Consider the following 23,610-nt stretch of genomic DNA (forward strand, 5'->3'; position numbering starts at 1 on the left):
GACACCTAGTGGATAAAACATGAAGTTTATAGGAAATAATGACCAAAACATTTTAGACAGCAAATAAAATTTGACCTGTAAACAGAGGATGAGCGGGGAAATTCCACTGAAAGAACATCCAGATCACATTTACCCCTAATATTTTGTTTGAGATAAACATTATTTAAGCACTCAAACATCAAATAAATCAAAAAGTTTCCGCTTTGCCCGTCTGGTCTATTTCAGCATGAGTGTTCATATGAGAGCTGAAATTTAGTGGAGCACCAAAAATAGTGACTGAAAATGGCTTTAATCAAACTGTCCCGGATTAAAACAAACTCCTTGATATCAAACTTCAAGGCACAAACTTTGTATTGTTATTATTGTGCTGTCAAACGATTAATCACATCCAAATATTACATTTTTAGTTTACACAATACATGTATGTGTATATTTATGTATATATAAATTCACACACACACACAAACACACACACACACACAATAAGTTTTGAAAATATTTACATGTATATATTTAGTTTATATATAAATATATTTAAGCAAAATATACACAGTACACACACATGTAAACAAAAACTCAATTTAGATGTGATTAATCGCAAGTAATCATTTGACAACAGTGTTATTATTATTTTATTATAATACTCAACAGTAATCAGGGTAGATTTACTAATAACTTTGAGTCCTTTAACATCAGTGGAGTAGATTTTAGTTACTTTTACAACTGTTAAAGTATTTAAAAACAGCTAAATAAAAGCAAATCTTACCTGCCTTAAACGTTTCTTCTCCTCTTTCACATTGCTCCAAAGAGGTGTTACTACATTTGTTTTTTTTTTTTGCACTGTTTGCAAAATACAACTGCTGAACCACCACTCGGCACCCTAGCAACCACATAGCAACAAACTCAAAACGGCCAGCACATAGCAATGTCATGGCAATCATGTACAAAACCCTAGTATTATGGCAGCATATTTTGCATGCACTTCAGAAATCCTATGTAATGCAGCACAACAAAATGTTCAAAGTATGCATATAAATGCGTATGATAAAATGGACATGCATATGTTTACATAAAATGTAGCAGACACATTTTACTCAGCCACGTTTCATTTATTATCAGTTTACAACATGTACACTTGGCAGAGTCAAATCAAAACTGGTGCTAAAATTCAAGTCAGTTCAGTGTCTTTCTGAAGAAGCTTTCGATTTAAATGAACTCTGCTAAACGTTGTAGTCCTGAAAACAACATTTGGATGAGGACATACATCCTACCAAAAATCAAAGACACATCTTTTGCACAAGCATATATGAATCTGCGAAAACAAAGGCCTTACTCAAGTACTGCAAAAACGACTTCAAGTTCTCCTCATGCCTTTGCACGGAACCAGAAAGGATGAAGTAGCACAAGCCAGATCAAGTATCTTGCTTTACAAATAACAGCACTAAAGAAAGTAGCTTGATTTAGACATTTACACAGCCCTCAAAGAAATCACACATGGCTAAAACTCACAGATCGTTGCAGTCGGAAACGTGGGAAAAGACGCTCTCCAAATAACGCTGGGAGGGATGAACATCATCCATTCGCATTCAAGAACAGGTCCTTTAACATTCACTTTTTCCGTTAACGGAAGAAAGAAATATATTCATATGTAGTAAACGTAAGTTTAACGGCTAAAGCACATTAAGTAAAAAAAAATTACAACGAACAAAAAGATCAGGTTCAGAGAACGGTTCAGGAAGGGCCAGCGGCTTCTCCCAGGGTGTACCTCAGGTCTCGGTCCTGGGTGAACTGAGTTTCCGAAGCAGCGTTTGCGGGCGGTGGGGTGGTGCTCGGGGGAGAGGAGGGTCCCCGGCCGGGGCACAGGTCTGCAGCGGGACGTCTGCTCTCAGAGGCTTGCTGGGAGATGAGCTGGAGTAGGGTTGTCGCTACATCAGATGTAATGTCTTGAGTATGTTTTGTAGACTTTGACCCTGTCGCCTCTGGATTTACTAATGCAGAATCTGCCAGGAAAAAAGACAAAAACTTTAGATCAATGACTTTCATACATGAGCTACAGCAAATATTACAACAATTAAACAATAGATAACATTACTACTGTAAACCCTAATAAGTCAAACTCAAATTTATATTCATTTTTCATAAACCAAGTAGTAGGTAAAACCTCAGCTTTTTGTTTTCGTACTACAAAAACATGTTGAAATATTGAATAAGCCAATTCACACAAATTAAGCAATAAACAACTAAAGCTTATTAGTACTATTACGCTGTTTATTTTTTTATTGATGAACAAATAATGACTTTGACGCAACTCGAATAAAAATTAGAATTAAATCGAAATAGAATGCACAAATGAAAATATGAAACTACTTGTGATTATTCTTCACTTACAAGCATATTATCAGCTTTGTGTTCTCTTAGCACATTTAATATAATTCTGTTAAATGTATGACATGAACATTTAAATATATCTTTGAAAATATTTTAAATATTTATGGTATAGAGTATAAACTTTTTCACTTTTCATAAAATGATCATTTTAATTATTCAAAAAGGTATATAATTAGTAAGAGTTATATGACTGGTAAATAGTATTAAAGACAGCCTAGTAATTTGTTAAAAACAACAAATAGTTGGGGTTTTGCTAATGCAGCAACTGGCAGAAAAAAACGGGGAGGAGTCTAGATTTATATAACTTGCGAGATTTATGTAACATGACTGTTTTATTAATCGCAAAACCAAGCCTAATACATGTATACATAAGGCATGATGTCTAAAATGTGTGTTTATAAAGAAGTTAACGAATTGAAGTAATTTTTCTCTATTAGTAAGACTTGTTTATTCCTGGAGTAAAATCAAGTTCTGATCTGGATCATAAAATAGTTCTCTTTCAATGACCTCTAGCTGAATCTCAGTTAAGATACTTAGTTAATACATGATGCACCAAAAGCAAGCGCCCATGTCTGCATGGCTAAAATGTTTTAAATAACAGTTGGACTGTCCTTAAGCTAATAGAGAAGTCGACCTGAAATTAATCCATGCCTGACACTTGACCTATTATTCATCATTTAGCCAGTTCTGCAGGAGGTGTGGGATAAAACACCTCCACACTGCAGTAGTAATATTAATAATAATAATAAAACATTTACAATAATAGTATGATTCAGGAATGGTGCAATATAATTTGCAGCGCTGCACTTAGTCCTTAATTTGAATGTACAAATTGCTTTTTTGTTTTTCTTTGTGGATTTCTAAATGTATATTTTTTATACATTTTTTATAATTTGTTAATAATAGTTTATGATCTTGAATTTGTTATTAATATTATAAACTAAGCAAAATCTTTTGATTTTGTTTCAATTGTAGATTTGGCTTCTTTATTTATATTATATATATCTGGAGGTGAAGCTTTTGTTTCTTTAAACATCCAAGTTGTTAATCTTAAAGATTAATACATTTATGATTTTAAGAAAAGGCTTTTCAATGGGTTATATAATATATATATATATATATATATATATATATATATATATATATATATATATATATATATATATATATATATAAATAAAAGTATATATATTTGTCAAGCAATTGCTGTGGCACATCCTTACTTAATGACTGGGGGAAAAAACAGAATTATAGTTCACTTAAAATCTAATCTCAGCAAACTCATTCATGAGCTAAAAAGGCAGTTGGTTACTCTAGACTTTGGACCTCTGTGCTCCAATACAACACTGACTTAAAGTTTAAAGGGAAAGGTTAAAACTACAGATCATAACATTATATTCTCTAGATGCATGTAAAAAAAATGTAAATAGAGTTTGTGGGAGTGAATTAGCTCATGCAACATTTCTTTTTTTTTAAAGGAACTACTGAAATATATTGTATTTAAGCTTTTGTTTGTGCATTTTATGTTGCAGCAGTAGTTTGTCTAAATGGTCTGACTATACAGTAAGCTATACCAAATTAGATGTGCTGTTTTTGCACTAGTAAACCCTCACAATCACATACATAGAACATATCTACAAGAGTCTGGAGACTTTCATCAATGCAACAAATTAATAGTGGGATCTAACACAAAAATAAAGTCAAAAAACAAAGCAAAAGGCCTTCTCCATTTAGGCAAATATTTATACGTGTGAGGACAAAATATGCAGTATAGCTATAATTTATTTGACACTCATCTCACAGTAAGGCTTTATTACAGTGTGCATTCACAGACCCCAAAGACCATGTGACAAGAGGGCAGAGAGAGAAATGAAATCGACCACTGAGGAACTGAGAGTGAAAACAAAAGTGTGTGCGCTGGAACAAAAATGAGCTGGAGGGTTTCAGTGGGCAGGACAAGGTCAGCCGATCTTAATTAGACTTCATTAAACTGGATTACACCAGCAAAAGCTATAGAGCATTTCTTGGATGAGAACCAGTATCACTTACAAATAAATGGATGCATCTTATAAAATGTCAAGAATGCTGTATAAAATTCACTATAATGTTAATTTAAAAAAATCTAATTCTTATTACTGTAATGCAATATATTAATTCATATTTCTGTAATGCAGGTAAAGTATACAATAATGAAATGTATATTATAACTTTTTTTATTATTATGACTAATGGAAAATACACATAGCATTTCATATTATATATATAGCATTTCAGTAACAAGGATTCATTTTTTCATTACAATAATGAAAATGAAGTGAAACGTCCTTAAATTTTATGTAAATAAGGCAAAAAAAATAAATAAAAATAAAATCATGGTACTACTTCAAAAGCAAAATAAAGGTCAAGGCCAAATGTGATCTCGCCATGTTCTTGACAGGATTTTAAGATTCACCCAACTATGCTAAACCAATTCAGTAAGAAAGAAGTAAATTATGCGTGCAAGACAGCGGTTGGAGATGTTCCCTAGCTTACTCCAGTCAAGTGTTGTTTTATGAGTGTACTAGAAGAGAGACACATGAATAAAGATGTGTCCAAAATTGCTCTTTATTAGGACCGTTTAATCTGGATTTAAAAGAGTGACAATTTAACGCAAACACTGTAACCATCTCTCAAGGACTTGCAGTGTGTGCCAATAGATGTCCTGTCTGTGAGCAGATTTCTGCTGGGCACCGACGCAGTGTGCGAGCAGACGGGGCACTGTGGATATTGTCCCTATGAAAATAAAAACTAAATACCACAAGACTGTAAAACTCAATGGAAGTTCACCAAATGCAGAAAACAAACATCTGGGTTTTCAAATAAACATTACAATTTATTTCTCTTGTCTGCAGTCTTTCAACCAATTAAACATGGCCCCCTCTGTAAGATTTTAAGAAAACAACAACAACAACAAAAAAAGAGTGACATCTCTGCAAGAAAAGCGTATGGTTTTCTGGTGTGGGTGGGTCTCACATTTCGAGCCTGTAGTGTAACCTGTTAAGCTGCGGCCAATCACAGCATTCGACAACTTAGGCCCCCCCCCCCATAGACTTAACTAAAACTTGCCCTCGCGATCGCCGCCCATGATGGAAGCGGAGCTGCCTCTCGCAGCGCCCTCGTCTGGCCGGACTCCGTTGCTCTCGTCTGCCCGCTCCGCCCCCGGCGCTGGGGCTTTTATCAGCTGCTCCAACAGGAGCGTGAGCAGACCGGCCTGGTCTTCCTGCGAGATCTCTGCCGGCTGCGGGACGCTAGAGGACTGGATTAAGGTGGAGAGCTGACTAAGCAGTTCGAGCTGCTGCGCGGCGTCCGGTTCAGGGGTGGAGGGGGCGGCGGGTGTTCTGGACAGCACTGATGTGGAGGCTTCAGAGGACGAGCTGCGGAGAAACTCGGCCATCTGCGGGATTCTTAGATTGTCTGTTTGACCCTGCAGCAGGTTCAGCAGCACCGCCAGCTCGCTCTGGTTCAACTGCTCCGCTGCGGCTCCCAAACCTGTGCACAGAAACAATAAATGATTTATTCTGATGCTAGACTTACTATTATAGAGATAACGTGGCAGGACTTAAACTTATGCAGCATTGCTAAAAGAAGGATTTCTAACTTGCATTCATCAGCACTTCATTATACATCCAGCCAGTTTAAAAAGGCCAAGCACCTCAATTAGATCCAAAGGTCCACTCCATTTTTAGAAAACACTGAATTTCTTTGTATGACCAGTTTAAACAAACGGTCACTCTGCCCTGCTTCACCTGTATAGTGTATTTCCTATAACTACCTGCCTATGATTTTGAGGTTTCCTGTCAAGGTATGGCCCACCTTCCAGCTCACTGGCTGTGATGTTTGCCGGTGCGGGATGAGCAGATGAGGGTGGTGGAGGTGGTGGACTCGGCGGCGGGCGGCTGTTCTCTCCTCCTGAAGGTCCTGCGGGTTCCTTTCGGGGAACTTTGGCTACAGGGAAATCCTCAGCCACTCCGCTTTGCCTCTGCCGCCGCCGCTTCTTGCTCCAGAGCTCATGACAGTCCTGCCAATGAGGCAAACTAAAAAGAAAGGCCACATAATTACAAAAAAAATACAACGAATGCATATTTACTAGTATAAACTGCCATATTATATTAAATAGCCTAACAACATCTGATTGCAGCTGCATTTAAGCACATTTCTACAAACGTTCCACAAACGTAGCTTCATTAAGACGATTTAAATCACGTAAGATGTGTTTGTGTGTGCACTGACTCAGGTGGTGGCATCTTGTTGGGTTCCACGTCACACAGAAACTGGCTGGTGAGGGCCTGTTCAGCCGTGCAGCGTCTGGAGGGGTCCAGCGTCAACATGTGGTCCAGCAGGTCAAGAGCAGAGGTGGGCAGACTAGAGACAGACATTGGGATTATAAAGCAAGTACTGTGTAAAGAATATTGACTAAAACATTAAACTCTACTAAAAAGATGAATACATTTGTGCATTTGGCAGATGCTTTTATCCAAAGCGACTTACACTGCATTATTAATATTCAGCAGCATAACTATGGCAAAACAATCATCTTTTTTTGTTTTATTTTGCAGTGCAAATGTTTTTTTTAATTTATAAGTTTGCTCAGGAAAGATGCATTAACTATCAAAAGTGACAGTAAAGACATTTATAAATGTTACAGAAGATTTTCCAAACTTTCCATGTTTCCATAAAAACATTCATCAGAACAACCATTTCAATATTGATAAGAAATGTTTCTTGAGCAGCAAATCAGTTTATTAGAATGATTTCTGAAGACCATGTGACACTGAAGACTGGAGTAATGATGCTGAAAATTCAGCTTTGCATCAAAGTAATAAAACATTTATTTTACTTATTTTACTGTATTCGTGATGAAATAAATGCAGTCTCCGAGTGAGAGATTTTTCAACACAGATCAAAATCAGTCAGAGAATGATGGAAGAGTTACAAAAATCAGGTTGAACTTACAAAGCGAATTCCTCTCTTAAGCGTCGTCTGTACTGTTTCTTGGGTCTCATGGTATTAAAGTACGGCAGCTTAATTACATCTGGCCAAGCAGCAGGACACGGACTACCACACAAACGACTGACCAAAACAAAATACCAAACAGATGAAGTACAACAGCATTTCACAAAGCCCTTTCCCCTCCTTCAGCATTAGAGCAACACCACATGAGCATTCAGAGATGGGGAGAAATATACCTGATCAGCTCAAGCTGTAGAAGCTCTTGGTTAGCCTGGAAAATTGGTTTCCTAGTAAAGAGTTCTCCCAATATACACCTTTCCACAACCGCAAAAAAAGAACACAAACAACATTATTGCATGAACAGCATCTGGGGTATAAATGTAGATGGGAAATGTCTTACCCGCAACTCCAGACATCAATAGCAGGTGAGTATCTCTCCTCTCCCAGTAGCAGCTCAGGAGGGCGGTACCACAGCGTGATCACCTTATTAGTGTACGGCCGACTGGGAATGACCATCAAGTGAGTGTTATACACCAAAGCTTTTCAATCTCAATCATATTTACGGTTTCTGAAATCACATGTAATCTACAGAAACCTTAAAGCTGAAGGGTGTCAATTTTTGCGCCCCATAGTTCGATCAAACTACAGAAAGAGTGAGAAAGTTTAACATTCACTTACCTTTCCTCAGAGTTATAAAGACGAGCCAAACCAAAATCGGCAAGTTTGATCTGACCACTGGAAAAAATAAACATTTAGGCGCATGGAACATTTTGTAAAAGCCCAAATCTTGCATAATATATTATTAACACTATTTTGTGAACAGGGCCACATTTTATACATTTGGACACAAGATGCAGGTATTTGCAAACATTGGGTAAATGTCAGTTCATAACATTACTGTAAAAATAAAAAAACATTGTGAAAAATGTATTGAGACACTGCTTCAGCATTTATTTCAGAAAGCACAACGTTAGTTAAGAATGTAAAATTAATGCAAAAATCATATGCATGCTACTATTCAAAAGTCAAAAGCTGCTAAGATTTTTACTGTTTTTGAAAGAAGTCTCTTAACCTCACCAAGACTGCATTTATTCGATGAATAATACAGAAAAAAAGCAATATTGCTAAATATTATTCGAATTTAAAATACTGGTTTTCTATTTGAATATATTTTAAAATGTAATTTATTCCTGCAAAGCTGAACTTCCAGTAGTCTTCAGTGTCACATTCCTTCAGAAATCATTCTAATATGCCAAGTTGCCGCTTAAAACATTTCTCATCACTTTTAAAAAAGGGTTACTGATTAATATTTGTGGAAACCATGATAAAATATTTTCCAGGATAATTTGATGAACAAAGTTCAAAAGCGCAGCATATATTTGAAAAATAGGAAATCCCTGTAGCGGTAGCTGGATAAACAGAAGATTGAACTGCTTTCATCGTTTCAATGTGACTAATGAACACAAGAACATGAAAATATATAGTTTATCAGAGTTCTTATTTTATATTAAAATAAAAGTATTTTTATAATGCAATGCCATTATCACTGCTTAGAATACTATAAAATATATTGCGTTCCTTCTTCTAAGAAGCCACATCATCTCACAGAAGGATTTATTTCAACTGAAGTTATATAGTGAGTTTGGAGTAAAAATATGTTATTAAATGTGGTATTTTCACGTGCTTTCAGATGGAGAAATATTTCATCCACGATTCTTTTTGCTTAACTTGTCAGTGAACTATGGCTATGTGTAGAAAATGCTGCTCCATCTGAAAGCAAGTGATGATGATTTACTGCTGATTACAGAACCGGTTTTACTAACAAAATGCACATGACAATCACATTCGATTAATTGTGCAGCCCTACATCCTTGCCAAATAAAATTATTTCTTAAAATTGAACGTCAGTGTATCTGAACACATCATGTAAATTGTACGACACTAATAAGAGACCAACTTCATGCAATATATGAAAACAAACTGGTACCTGTTATTTAGCAGGATATTGGAGCACTTGATGTCTCGGTGCAGAAAGTTCTTCTTGTGGCAATAATCTAATCCCTCCATCAGCTGACGCATGAAGCTCTGCACATGCTCATGGGAGAAAGACACCAGTCCTGATTCAAGCAGTCCCATCAGGTCATGGTCCATGTACTCAAACACCAGGTAAAATGCACCTAGTGCACAAAAATACATACAGGTTAATACACAGAGGTAGGCCTAGAAAATGAGTGCAGCGCTTCAGGAGAAGTCTAAAACTGTGTGGGCCACAAATATGTCCCTAACTTCAAGAGGAGAATGTGTTCACCACTGAAAACCCCATGTTAAATACAAAAATAAATATAAAGATGCAAATGCATTTAAACAAACCTTTATCCTTTTTAAAGTCAAGTGCGTCTTGTTTATCAGTGAGGATTTCTTTCATGTTGACAACACTGCGATGGTTGAGTTGTCTCAGGATCTTGATCTCTCTGATAGCAGTGATGGGGAAACCCTCCTTTTCGTTATCCAATCTCACCTTCTTCAATGCCACCAGCTCTCCTTTAGACACCAAAACATAACAGAAGGCTGTCAACACATCTCTTCTCAAAAACATGGATAAGTACAACTTTTCTAAGTATGAGCAAATAATTCTGCATTTAAAGCAAAAAATAAAAATAAACTAGTGTTTGACATTTTTTTGCATGCATTTAACTGACCAAAAGTAAAGACATTTAAAATGTTACAAAATGATTACTATTAAGGAACATGCTAACATTACAGAGCGCATTATAACATTTGTTTCAATTTAAACAGCACACCTGTGTCTTTGTCCTTTGCCTTGTACACCTGACCGTAGGTTCCTTCTCCAATGATGCCGATGATGTCAAACTTGTCCACACAGCGCTTGCCCCAGTCAGTTTGAGTCTGCTTCCTCTCTCCATATCTGGGAGAGCAAATCCTGCACACATTTGACAGACACTTGAAAACCTCTGCCATTTTTCATGTCACTTTCTCTCATTCTGCTATTTTCCAGAAACTAATGAAGCATTTCAGCATCCCATGACTAAATAACCCTGTTAAGGATTTCTCTCAAATCTTGACAATAAAAAACATATAATGCCATTCAAACTTGTGTTTAAAAGAGACATTAATACTTTTATTCAGCAAGGACACATTAATGTGATCAAAAGTATGTTCTTTAAATGTAAATGTCTAAGAGCACAACGTTTAAATGTTTTAAAATGAAATCTCTTTATTCTTCCATTTTAAAATACAATTGCTTTTTAATTCATTTCACAAAAACAAAAGCTCAAGGCTTGAATAGCTCTCCTCACAACTAGAAATAAAATATGGAAAAAACGGTCACTGTACCTTCTGATCACACAGCCAAAATATAATGCTCTTCTTCAGTATTTTTGCCTTGTTTCCAGTGCAAATGTCAAATTTACTGAAAAAAATATTTTCAAACATTTGATGGGCACCACTGGCTTCCATAGTATTTTTCTACTATGGAAGTCAATGATGCCCATGAACTATGCAGATACTAAAATTTTTCAAAATATCTTCTTTTGTGTTCAACAAAGAAACTCACACAGGTTTGGAACAAGTGGGGGGTGAGTAAATGACAATTTCCATTCTGGATGTGAACTTATCCTTTAACACATTCTGCTCTGATTTAATACCTTTTTAAGGCCTAAATTTACAGAACGGCTAACTAAAACCCTGTGTGTTTTAAAACATTTTCAAAAGAGGGTATTTTAAAACGCAATAGGCCAATTTCACAAAATTAGCCTATTATCTTTTTGATCAAATAAATGCAACCTTGGTGAGCATAGGAGACATGTAATCCTCTTGACCATTAGAGTACGTGAATGTTGATTTCACTCAGTCATCTTGAGAAATGGTCTGAATGCTGAAGCGGTGGCACTTACTTTGGTCTCTTCTTGAAGGTTGGTTGCAGAAGCAGAGGGGATTCACGAGCAGGGGACTGCGGAGGGGAGGGGTCTCCTCCAGGAAGTACTGGAGGAAGGGGCAACTCACTGAGAAGGCGTGTCCGGATTTCTTTTTCCTTTTCTTTCTCCCTCTCCCTGTCCTTTCGTGATGACTTCTGGGAAAGACTGCTCTTTTTTGGGCTGAAACCAAAAAAAAAAAACTTAGTTAAGTATTCTTTCTATGGAGATAAAGCTATTCTTAATTTTTTATTCTTTTATTTTACTTTTTTTTTCACACAGCAGTAGAGTTACTCTCTCATTATTTGCATGTGCTTTTAAATGTTTCATTCGCAAGCTGGTCTGGTCTGCACTTTTTCTGAGTGCCACATACACACGAAGCGCGTACTTAAGCCTTTCAAACAGAACCTGATTATTGAACCAAGTTATCTTTTGCGCTAATACTGTCAAAACACACAAGCTTTACATGTAGTAGTTGGTTATGTCTAAAATGAAAATAAGCCGTTGAGAGAAAAACATACACGTGCCTGTATATTAGATGCGTGCAGGTCTTAAAGGGACAGTAGACCTATTAAACATGCAGCCGACTGTCATTACTGTCAAGGGATAGATCACCTAGAAATTTCATTTCTGTCATTATTTACTCACTGTCACATAGTCCCAAACCTGTATTCATTTCTTTCTTGTGCTGAACACAATTTGATAGCAGCACAAATTACTCTGGAAGTCACTGTGGACAAGCAACTGTTTTCCACGTTCCTCAAAATAGCTTTTATGTTCAGAAGAAAGAAACTCATTCAGGTTTAAAACCACTTTATACCAGTAGTAAATGGTGGTATAAAAATAAAACAATAAGACAATTGACAGACAGCTGACAGAATTTTTATTTTTGGGTGAACTATTTAATGTTAACAAAACACAAAGAGAATAATCACTCATTGCTCTTGACTGAAGAAATGTAACATTTGCTTTAGGAATCAGTTTATATAGTGTTTTATTTTTATATTTGTTCATTCAGTTTCTTGAAAGCTCCTGCTAAATACACCTGTTGTACCTGAAAATAAAGCACTGCTTGTTTTATTTCTATTTGTAGTTGTAATGTTTATCATTGTCATTCTTTTATCTTTGTTATTAAAATAAGAACAAAGATTATCTTCGCCCTCTTTGGCTTAAATACCTGCCATTCTTTTTTTGTTACCTTGAAAGTCTTTTTTTTGTCTTTATAATAGGGAAATTAGATTGGCTGTAATGCTCAGACATCTTGCAAAATATTAAAACAAACATGGCAAAGAATTTTGATAAAATCATTATATTTCTAAAAAACAAAAAAAAAAAACAAAAAAAAAAAAAAACGTGATGATATTTTTTCCATATTGCCCACTCCTACGATGCAAACAATTTGCAGAAGCATAAACGGCAACAAATAGCTTGTAGGTAAAAAAATAAATGCAAATGCGGTTACATTACATTAAACGTAAACAGAAGATGAAACTATGCACACTGAATGCTTAATGCTGAGTGTAGTTAATGACAACAGCTTTGTCAACAAAGCTATTTGCCTTTACTACAAACAGACATCTCCAGGAAATAACAGCTTGTCCTCAACTTACACTCTATACAGCCCAAACATGCCCACATGCATCTAGGATAAATATGTAAATGGTCAGGCATATATACGATTTGATCATGTGACCAAGAGTGGAGACGATGAACAAGTTTAAGTGTACTTAAGTACTTACACTTAAATATACCTAAAGTGTACTTGGGTCACTGTACAGTGTTTAAAAAACTGATGAATGTTGCTGCATTAGATAACCAGATATCAGAAGCAAGTGTCATTAATTAAAAGGTAACTCAAACACACAAAGTAAAACACAGGAAGAAAATCTTAGAATAATATGAATGATGAAATACATTTACACCATTGAAAAAGAATTAGGACTAGTGTTGTCAAAAGACCCGGTACTTCGGTACCAAGTCGGTACTAAAAAAATTTAAATGTGACGGTACCAGGTTTCTTTAAGTACCGGTAGTACCGAGGTCCCGTTCAAACCCGGTTCATCGCTATGATTTCCGCGAAGCAGAAAACGAGAACGGAATCTCAAAATCCAGTCATGAAAATGAAACTTACATTTTAATATGGACAGTCATGGAATTTGTCAAAGTTAGCATAAATTAATCAAATCAAATCTCCATATGGACCAGTATCTGAAAATGTTAAGCCGCAAAAGTTGTTTGTTTGTGAGCTAATGCGCAAATGGCAATTTCATTGGCTGGCGCTGATCTCTTACCGTCCCTGTTTTGATTTCAGCAAATCATTTTGACCGAACGCAGACAACGTGATTAATATTCAATTAGCCCAGCAGCTCATCAATTCATAGTGCATTGTATATACATTAGTATGATAGTAGAATTAGTAGTATTATCAATACTCAAATGACAAATATGCATTCATTAGGCCTAAAAGTTAATTTTTACATAAAGGCATTGTGCTAGAAATATTAGTGAAGTGACATTCAGCCAAGTATGGTGACCCATACTCAGAATTTGTGCTCTGCATTTAACCCATCCGAAATGCACACACACAGAGCAGTGAACACACACACACACACACTGTGAACACACACCCGGAGCAGTGGGCAGCCACTTATGCTGCGGCGCCCGGGGAGCAGTTGGGGGTTCGATGCCTTGCTCAAGGGCACCTAAGTCGTGGTATTGAAGGTGGAGAGAGAACTGTACATGCACTCCCCCCACCCACAATTCCTGCCGGCCCGGGACTCGAACTCACAACCTTTCGATTGGGAGTCCGACTCTCTAACCATTAGGCCACGACTTCCCACGAAAATCCAGTCATGAAATTTTTATCTAATTTAAAGATTAAATAATATTTAAATCTAAATAATATTACTATTATTTAGTAAAATGTATGTGATACTGCTACTGTTGAAAAAAATTATAAAACCATTTTTTAAAGAAATAAATCACAATATTTCTTCCATGTTTTAATTTTAATAGCAAACCCAGGATTTTATTTAAAAAAATAAAATGTTTAAATTTCATAAATTAAAATACAAATTAAATTTGGGTGAAACTTGTTTACTGTTTTTCAGAATTATATAACTTGAAGAAAAACTTTAAACACAATTGTAAATAAGTATAAAGAATGGCATTGGTTTTATTTTTAGTGCTAAAAAGTTATTTTTTTTAATTAGCATATGTTTGCACATGTTTTGCTTTGGTACCGAAATTGGTACCGAGAACCGTGGATTTTCACTGGTATCGGTACCGAATACTGAAATTTTGGTACCGTGACAACACTAATTAGGACCATTAGTATTCTGTGACATTAAAGCTGAAAAGCATGGCAAAATAGCACCAGATGTGTGATCAAAACAAGGTCTCAGGCCCAAAACTTACTGAATGCAAGAATGTGAATGCAAACACATCAAGCTAAGCCAAGCTTAATTTTTTGCATCATTGCATTTCGAAATATCAGACAACAAAGTGCAACACAAGTACACTTTCCATTTAGATCAACTAAGGTCAGTTTGAAGTAGGGCTGCACAATTAATCAAGTTTCTAATGGCGATTACAATTATGGATGCCACAATTACGTAATCGTTCATAGCGGCAATTAATCATTTTAAGTCCACTTATGTTATTCTAATTTTAGATTTAGTATAACATTGTAATACCATTCATATTTGTACTTTATAATTTAAAGAAACAACCAATCCGCTGTATTGTTGACATTTGAGGCTAAATGCTATAGAAAAAGCACTAAAACTTTTTCAGTTAGAGTGTTTTCAGATTGTTTATTTTCATATAAAATTACTGCATGCAGTTGTATCAAACAATGGTATAAATATAAATTGTGATAATCGTTAAATTTAATATTTTGCATTTAGCTTTTTTTTTTTTTTTTTTGCTTTTTAATATTTTCCCTTCAGATTTTTTATTAAAAATTTTTTTTAGGTTTTTTATTTGTATATAACGTTTTATCAATTTGATTAAAATCAGTCCATTTATTTATTTCTACTACATGGATATAATTTATTTTTTATTTCAGTTTTGGTTTTTATTGCCAGTTTAATACTTTAACTTATTAGTTACCAATGCATTTCTAATTTTCATTTATGGTTTCTTTATTCCAACATTAAAATATTACAAATATGTTTTTACAAGTTTTTTTTGTCAGTTAATAAAAATAACCCTAAATAAAAATTAAATAAGGGTTCCACCAGCTGAAAATGCTGAAACATTGAAAATGCATGCACTGATAAAATCTATCACAAGATCTATAAAATGCATTTAGAAAAAAGGTAGGATGCCTTTTCTTTTAATGCCAACTTTAAAAAGCATGTTTATTTGCATCAACCTTGAGCACTGAAGTTTGTTATCACCAGAGCAATGCAAGAGCAGGATGTGCATTTGCAATACATCGGGCCAAATATTTGAGGTCTGTGTTCACATACTTGTGTAAAGAACCCTTCAACGCTTCTCTATGAAGTGTCTCTGATCAAGACTCACCTGTCTCTGCAGTCTCCCAGAAGAAGCGGCGGCAGGGGAAGAGGTGGAAGTGTGGAAGTCTTAATCGTGTGTGCGGGACTTTGTGTAGATCTTTGTTTGGGGCTTTTCGTGCGAGAGGAAACAGGTGTAGCAGGTGCTGATGGTGGAGGAGCAGGCGGAGGGCTGTTTAGAGGTAGAGGTGGAGGGGATGAGAGAGGAAGAGGAGGAGGAGGAGAGTTCGCGGGGAGAGGCGGAGGAGATGGGAGAGGCAGTGGAGGTGGACTGGATAACGGGAGAGGTGGTGGAGGAACTGCAGAAGGCTCCTCCGCAGGATCAGTGTTTGGAGGTGGCGAGGGTGGTCTTTGAGGCTCAGGGGGCGGGGCTGTGTCTAGGGGCGGTGTCTCAGTGATTTTCACTGGCGCATTTGCGACGTTGGACGTGTTTGGGCGGAGGGAGGGGGAGTTTTTGGCAGCAGCCGCCTGACGTTCCTTCTTTCTTCGTGTCAGTTCGGCCCCCAGGCTTGAGGTGATCGGCAAGCGTGAAGACGAAGGGGAGCGGCTGCCTGGTCGACTGCTGTGGGAGGAGCCTCCACTGGCTCCTGCGGAATACAAAGAGTGTTTCTTAGTGCGAGAATGGGAAGAGGAGCGGCGAGAGGAGGAGTAGTGAGGAGACCGGCTCCGGGAACGCAGAGAAGGCCTGGGGAGGGGAAACAAAAAATAGAAAGGTTTTAAAATCAGTTATGTGAACCCACTCAAATTAACTAAATAAATGTAAACATCCTGTTTGAAGCATCAATGTAATAACAAAGGGGATCCTTAAAGACATAATGAAACTTAAGCAGCATCAGATCTTTTCTTACATATTGTGACATGCATTTGAGGGTAATGGATTATCGAAAAATAAAAAAATAAAAACAGAGTGAGATTTGCGGGAGGTTTTTGATTAGATTTTGATATGTTGGTTTTGCATTGATGAATTTGATCTTGCAACAGCTGGGTTTTAAATGCCGTTCACGTTACACTTTCCGTTCTATTACGGAAGAGCACAACGTAAGCTCGTGTAAAGACGTTTCACATTCCGCTGTCTTCCAAAGGTCACTTTCGGTGAACTCTAACCTGTATATTTATATTATGTGAAGCTGTGTGATGAACAGAAGACTGATACATCACAGAGTGACCTTGTAATTTAATTCAAAGACCATAAATTTAAGACTGCGGTGTTGCATGAAAGTCGAGAAGATTTTCGGTTTCTACATTTGGATTAGTTATCTTTTGTTTGTTTTTCAAAAATGCTGCAGCGTGTGAGATCATCTCAAGACCACTGCAGTGTCTGAAGTTATTCTGCATGCTCAAAGTCTAATGTGACCATTGATTTAAGGAGTCTAAACAACTGGAGAAGACCTTCATACGTCAACAGAGAGAAGTCTGTGAATTATTTTTTTTTTCCAGAAATTTCTTCAGGTTAACTGTGAACAATGTAATTCTTTGAACAAAAAAACTAAAAGTGCTGGTAATCAGCAAATTAATGCCTTCGAGGGGTAACCCAACTAAACAGAAACCTGTAACACCGGAATTATGGCATTGGCGTGTAGACGTCAATGCAAGATCTCAGTTGTTGTGAATAGTGATGAGCAACAGCATGTTATCCAAAGCAAATATGCAAATGTAAATGCCATAAGGCTGACTGTCTAATGCACTTTTCAAACGGACTTTTGTTCAAATAAAATCCATTAGGACTGAACATTAGGGATGCACCGGTTGACCGGCCATAAATCGTCCATTTTTCCGGAAGTGCGCCTGCGTGCACAGGCTACATTGTAATCATTCGCTATCATGTCATTTGTATGGAAGTATTTCGAAATCTGTGTGCAGGACATGGGCAGCCGCTCAGCACTGGAAGATAGCAGGAAGCGAACAGACGTTGTTGTACTGACGCACAAATAAGAGTCCCTTACTGTACCTGTCCCTGCACAAGCGGAGACAGTGAAGGGATGTTCAGCTCAACTTCTCGCGTGTTGGATGAGAAACGAAACGGACTAAACTGTGACAAAATGAAATGAAAAATTAAATGTTTTTTTTTTTTTTTTGTAAAGTAGAACTTGCATACACATTTGAAAAGCCAGAAGTAAACGTCAGTTCTGTATAGGATGATTATTTTTATTTTACCTTAAAATGATATCGACTGAATGTGATTTAAAAATCAGCTGCTGTAGCACACTGAAAAAAAGTGTTTCATTCATCAAAATAAAATTTTTAGGGTAATGATTCACTTCTATATTTTTTTAACTTGAGACAATAAGTTATTTATTTTTTATTGGCTCAAGTAAAAAAATATAGATGTGAATCATTACCCTAATTTTTGTTTTAATTGGACGAATGAAACATTTTGCATCTTTGTTTTATTCCCACCAACATTATTGAATTTAACATAGGAATAATTTATTTATTTATGTATTTATTTATTCACTGGTAAAGACCTTTTTTTTTTTTTTTTTACCAAATTTAAAAACTTAAATACTGAATGCTGATTAAGAAACATCTTATTGAATGTGTGTTGATTGTGTTATTTGGACTGTAGAACTATGCAGTTATTGCCTTTAATTTCACATGGTTACAGTTAATCTTTTCCATTTAAGGCCAGTTCTATGTAGTTTCAACCCAATTCAAAAACAAAAGCTAAATGCTGATTTCTGTACCGTCTATGTTTCCAGTTGCTGCCGTTAATTTCAGATGGTTACGGCTATTGTTTTCAATATAGTCAAAAGACAGTTTGGTCTATTAAATACCAAATAAGCATCTTGTTTATGCATACTTTCCTTCTTTCTTGTAAAAAATTGGTATCGGCCATGAAAAATCATGATCGTGCATCCCTATTGAATATCATGCTATAAATATTAAACCCTTTACTTTTAACGGATAAAACAGTAATTACATAAACCTCTGCTATACATTCACTGTTGATAGCTTATCAATACTGCAATTTAAAGCATTATCGATGAATTATTAGTATGCTGATAACAAGCAGGTCCAAACTTTTATTTTTTACACAGGTAAAAACACATTAATCTTCTACAATAAATATTTAATTGTTAGATCGTGACAAAAAAAAAAAAGTTGTTTCAATAATGCAGAAATTCATGCAATGCTTAAAATGATAATTTGTTAACAATGTAATGTAAACAGTCTATAATGACTTAACTAACTTAAGCCTATTACGTGAAACAATATGATGTGCATAAAGTTACTAAACACTTTTATAATCTGGACACCGAGGTGCCATTGAAAGGAGATTCATGTTATTGCTTTTGCAGTTTTGGCAAACAAATACTAGAATTTTTTTTTTTTTTTTAATTTGCCTACATTTAGCGGATGCATGAAATCTAGCCTGCTAAATCCTCCTCTCTTATTAAATAAGCATCATTGGGAAGTGTCAGGGAGTTACTAGTTACATGTAACTAAATGACGTAATTGAATTAATGAAATCAGTTACATTACCAGGAAAAAATATGTAATTAAATTAGAGTTACTTAAGAAAATGTTAACACCAATGTTTCACAAGTTTAGGATGCATGCTTATTACTTAACTGATTTATTTCCTATTATGTATGTACGTGCTTTATTTTCAGGATTAACTTGATTTTTTTCTTCTCCAGAGCATTAGCTGCCAGTTAGTCCGGTCACAGATATGCAAAGATTTAATTTCAAAAACAGTATCAGCTATTAAACAGTTTCTGGTTATGGCTTTAAATCTGTATTCAACCTCAGAATTATCTCAAAGTGAAAAGAGGTGCTAACGTCTATTAATTTGTCTTAAACGTCTATACTATTATACGTGTTTGAAAATTATTAATAGTTGAAAAGATTAGTAAATCAAATGTAATCAGTTACACTGATAAAGTAATTAAAATACATTTTAGACATTTCCAATGCAATATAACCTTCCTACGTGTCCAGAAACCTCTGGAGTGACTAAATGATGCACATGGCCTGTCTGATCAATGTGTGTTTGCGTGCTTTCTCACCTGGACACTGGACTGGTGCTGGATGAGCGTCGGTTACCGTAAGGACTGCCAGGTGAGTGTTTTCTGCTCGTATACGGACTTCCATCCTTCTCGGGGCTTGAGGACCTCCTCCTCCGATAAGGGCTCTCGGACCGCTGTCTGCTCCGCCTGGGAGGCTCCCTGTACGGACTGCGCTTGGACGAGTAGCTGTTCTCGAGCTCCGCAGCGGAAGGACTTTCCGCTCCGCTTCTCCTGGGCGGACCCTTCCCTTTAGGGCTCGACTTGTGGCTCTTGACGGCCTTCCGATGGCTGCGGTCCTCCTCATATTCCTCGCTCCTCCGCTTGTCTTTGCGAGATTTTGACGCGCGGCCACTTTCCTTACTGATGGAGGAGGAGGCGGAGGAGGCGCTGCTGACAGCGGACTGCACCGCGCCCGTTGAGAGAGAGTCGCCGGGCCTTTTGCTCCCTGACTCACCTGAGCGACTGGATGTGGATGCAAGGCACTCAGCTGAATTAGACGTCTCCTTCGCCTTCTTGTGGCTGTCTTTGCTCGCTCTGTCCCGGTCTTTACTGCCCTTCTTAACGCCACTATCTGCCCCCTCCGCGGACTCCCTGACCCGATGCGGGTCTTTGGGTTTCTTCCGGGAGCGCTTGTGTTTATGAGTCTTGTTCTCTTTCGCAGTCCCCGCCCGCGCTTCACCGTAGTCCGGCCGCTCTACGCGTTCAGCGTCCCTGCTCTCCGCCGGTTTCCCGGTGGCGGGGGAGTCCAGGAACGTGTCCGAGTCCGAGCTGATGTCGTCGTACTCCACCAGAGGCTTGATGGCGCCCACTGCTGGAGGCGCGGTGGCAGCGCACGCGGAGCCGCTTTCGGTCTCGTGTTTGGACTTGTTTCGTTTGTGCTTGAAAGAAGTGGACGAGCTCGCCGTCTTGGTGGGATGCCTACCGGAGCCCGTGTGCACAGACTGGCCTTCCCCGCCGCCCGCCTGCTGCTGTTGATGGTAGAGCGATTCAGCCTTCCTTTTGGTCCCATGCAGGCGGTCTGATCCAGGCATACCTCTGTCCTCCGGAGATGCGGACCTAAGTGGTCAAGACAGCACATGAACAGCACAAACCGCTCAGTGTTGGGTAAAAGTGTGAAATCTTTCCAGACGGGAGACTCTGAGTGAAGCAAAACAAAGATGGGCGAGCTGTTTGACGCGCAGAGGTTATCCACGAGTCATCCCCGCTCCCGTGTCTTCTCCGAATCGCGTCGAAATATATCCAAGAGTTTAAAGCCAAAAACGATTTATTTTGTAACGATGTTGTCCTTCACGATGGCATCACTGGTGGTTTCCAGGGTGCCTCGAGCAGCGCATTGCGCCTCTCGGCTAGCTTTAGCTAAGCTAGCGTCCCTCGAAAAGACAAAAAGAAAGCAGAAAAATACAGGCTGTCCTTGTTTTAGATTGTTTATCCTTGTTCGATATCAAAGCCTAAACAGGCGTTGGGCTCTCCTCGCACACGGTTTCTGAACTTTGAAGCGGTAAAACTCGCTGTGTAGGGATATTGTCCCACATAACTGAAAATAAAACTTGACCCGCTTGCTTCTTGTTCAAATATTCGCTTTAATGTTCAGTGTAAACTCTCTGTAGTTTCACATTCATCGGAAATGATCACATATTTATGTGTTGAAATTGATTCCAGTTCACTTGAGCGGCTCTGGAAAGCAACCAGACCTAGAAACTGGGCGATGTTCGTGGATATAAACCCCTCCACGGCCCTGAATTCAGAGAGAATTCACTTCATCCATTACAGCCGAAATTATGCTCAGCCTATTCTGCGCATGCGCGGGTTTAGCCCCTCCCACGGAAAGGGAAATACCAGCTTGCGCTGTTTCGCTCGGTTTCCTCCTGGATAACGGATTTTCACAGAAATACTTTAATGTGTTGTATGAAAGTAGTAAAGAAAACTGGAAACAAATAAAGTTATTAAATCGCTGCTTGCTCGTTGCTTCTTTAGAACAAGCTCGCTGTCAATCTGAATGGTAACTAGGCGACAGCCAATCAAAAGCAAGCAACTGTATCCCGCCTTCAGTCTCGCTTCACTTTTTAATTTCTTATTTAAATGTTTATATATAGAGCATCACAGTCCCGCCCACAGCCGGTGCCGGAAGTAAAAATTCAATACAATTTCTGCAATAAGCCATAAAAACGTAACCATACATGGTAGACCTAAAACCAGCTATGGCTGTACTAAGCGATAGTATATACTCATATAAACGCCAAAGGTTCATGGGGCACTAACCTTGTTTTGAGATAAATGCCTTTTATTCGTGATGTCTTGGCTAAGTACTTCATTACCCACAATCCTGAACAATCCCACAGTGATGCATCTGATTGGTGGAGCATAAGGTCCGTGAAGACTGAAGATCATTAATATAAAATAAAATAAAAACATGTGTTACGTTTTTGCACGGTAGACTTAGCAGTGCAATCATGATCTCCTTGGTTGCCATGAGAGTTTTGCAGGGAGGTTGGTAACGTTAGTTAACATTATCGTCCACTTTAGCTAGGCTACTGTAGCCTTCATATGGTATGAGTCATATCAAGCATTTTATAATGCCACTGTCAAAACAATATTTATCCTAGGCATACCTTTTTGTGCATTTACTGAACATTTGTGTAATGGCAACGACATGTGTTGACAGAGCGGTGATTGCAGTCAGTTGCTGACATTATCCTTAACCACTTTCACACACGCACACAATATAAAATACACGATGATAAATATAAAAATCAATACACAATACCTATATAAAACACTTTATTTACACGATTAATACTGAAAGAACTGCTATTACTGCACATTCACTATATAAAATCTAATTCACTGGAGGAAAAAGTTCGCGCGGGCGGCCATCATCAGATTTGGAAGTCGCTCAAAAGGCTCGTTCGCGGTTGTGGCTTCAGTCGAATTCAGTGAGGCGCGGTGGATGAGTAGTTCCTGCGCTCAAAATTAAAATATGTACACAGTCTTGTACCTTTGACTTTTTTTGGATTTTCTCTTAATATTTTCACTCGAAATGATATTTTATATGCTTATGAGTTCAACCGTAGCTGGTTATCCTCACACATGCTCTAAAACTCTTTAGATACGGATTTCTCCGAAAGTCAATGGGAGAAATGAATGGGAAATTTACTTCCGGTGTTCTGTCGATTTGTCCTACCTCGTCAGACTTTCTTACAGTAGCGCAAAATTTTAGCTATATCTATCGATATATCATACCTCATCGAAAAATCCTACTGCGTACTACTGCTTCGCTCCTGTGACTATACGTAAAGTAACTTTATCGAAGATTCTTATTAGGCAATGGTATAGGCTATTTACAGTGCCAAGAACATAATCAGATTGTCCTAACACTATAAAATAAACATGTAGGATGATTTTACAGCGCAAAATACCTAATCAAATTGTCCCACCACTATAAAATAAACATATAGGATGATTTTACAGTGCAAAATACCTTATCAGATTGTCCTACCACTGTACAATAAACATGTAGGATGATTTTACAGCGCAAAATACCTTATTAAAATAGGATGATTTTACAGTGCAAAATACCTTATCAGATTGTCCTACCACTATAAAATAAACATATAGGATGATTTTACAGCGCAAAATACCTTATTAAAATAAACAGGATGATTTACAGCGCAAAATACCTTATCAGATTGTCCTACCACTATAAAATAAACATGTAGGATGATTTTACAGTGCAAAATACCTTATCAGATTGTCCTACCACTATAAAATAAA

General features: G+C 37.4%; 1 protein-coding gene across 1 annotated transcript; it reads right to left on the reverse strand.

The window, feature by feature from the left end:
- Positions 1-1,088: 1,088 nt before the first annotated feature.
- On the reverse strand, positions 1,089-21,742 carry LOC132145078 (cyclin-dependent kinase 12-like). The gene is made up of 14 exons (XM_059555794.1): positions 19,840-21,742; positions 15,840-16,514; positions 11,292-11,492; positions 10,179-10,318; positions 9,748-9,918; positions 9,365-9,554; positions 8,056-8,112; positions 7,778-7,879; positions 7,614-7,691; positions 7,381-7,497; positions 6,658-6,789; positions 6,241-6,461; positions 5,494-5,916; positions 1,089-2,000 (listed from the first exon to the last, which is right to left on the reverse strand). The coding sequence occupies exons 1-14, from the start codon at positions 20,868-20,870 to the stop codon at positions 1,732-1,734; spliced, it is 3,807 nt and encodes a 1,268-aa protein (XP_059411777.1). The 5' UTR covers positions 20,871-21,742; the 3' UTR covers positions 1,089-1,731.
- Between the last annotated feature and the right edge of the window lie 1,868 nt (positions 21,743-23,610).

This window comes from Carassius carassius, chromosome 8, assembly GCF_963082965.1.
Source record: "Carassius carassius chromosome 8, fCarCar2.1, whole genome shotgun sequence".
Lineage (NCBI taxonomy): Eukaryota > Metazoa > Chordata > Actinopteri > Cypriniformes > Cyprinidae > Carassius > Carassius carassius.

What these genes read in the sequence shown, in the direction of transcription:
- LOC132145078 (XM_059555794.1), bottom strand. Translation starts at nt 20,870, where the DNA reads ATGCCTGGATCAGACCGCCTGCATGGGACCAAAAGGAAGGCTGAATCG. An exon ending in AGCACCAGTCCAGTGTCCAG is followed by an intron (nt 16,515 to 19,839) that starts GTGAGAAAGCAC and finishes TCCCCTCCCCAG; the next exon opens with GCCTTCTCTGCGTTCCCGGA. An exon ending in CTGGGAGACTGCAGAGACAG is followed by an intron (nt 11,493 to 15,839) that starts GTGAGTCTTGAT and finishes TTTTGGTTTCAG; the next exon opens with CCCAAAAAAGAGCAGTCTTT.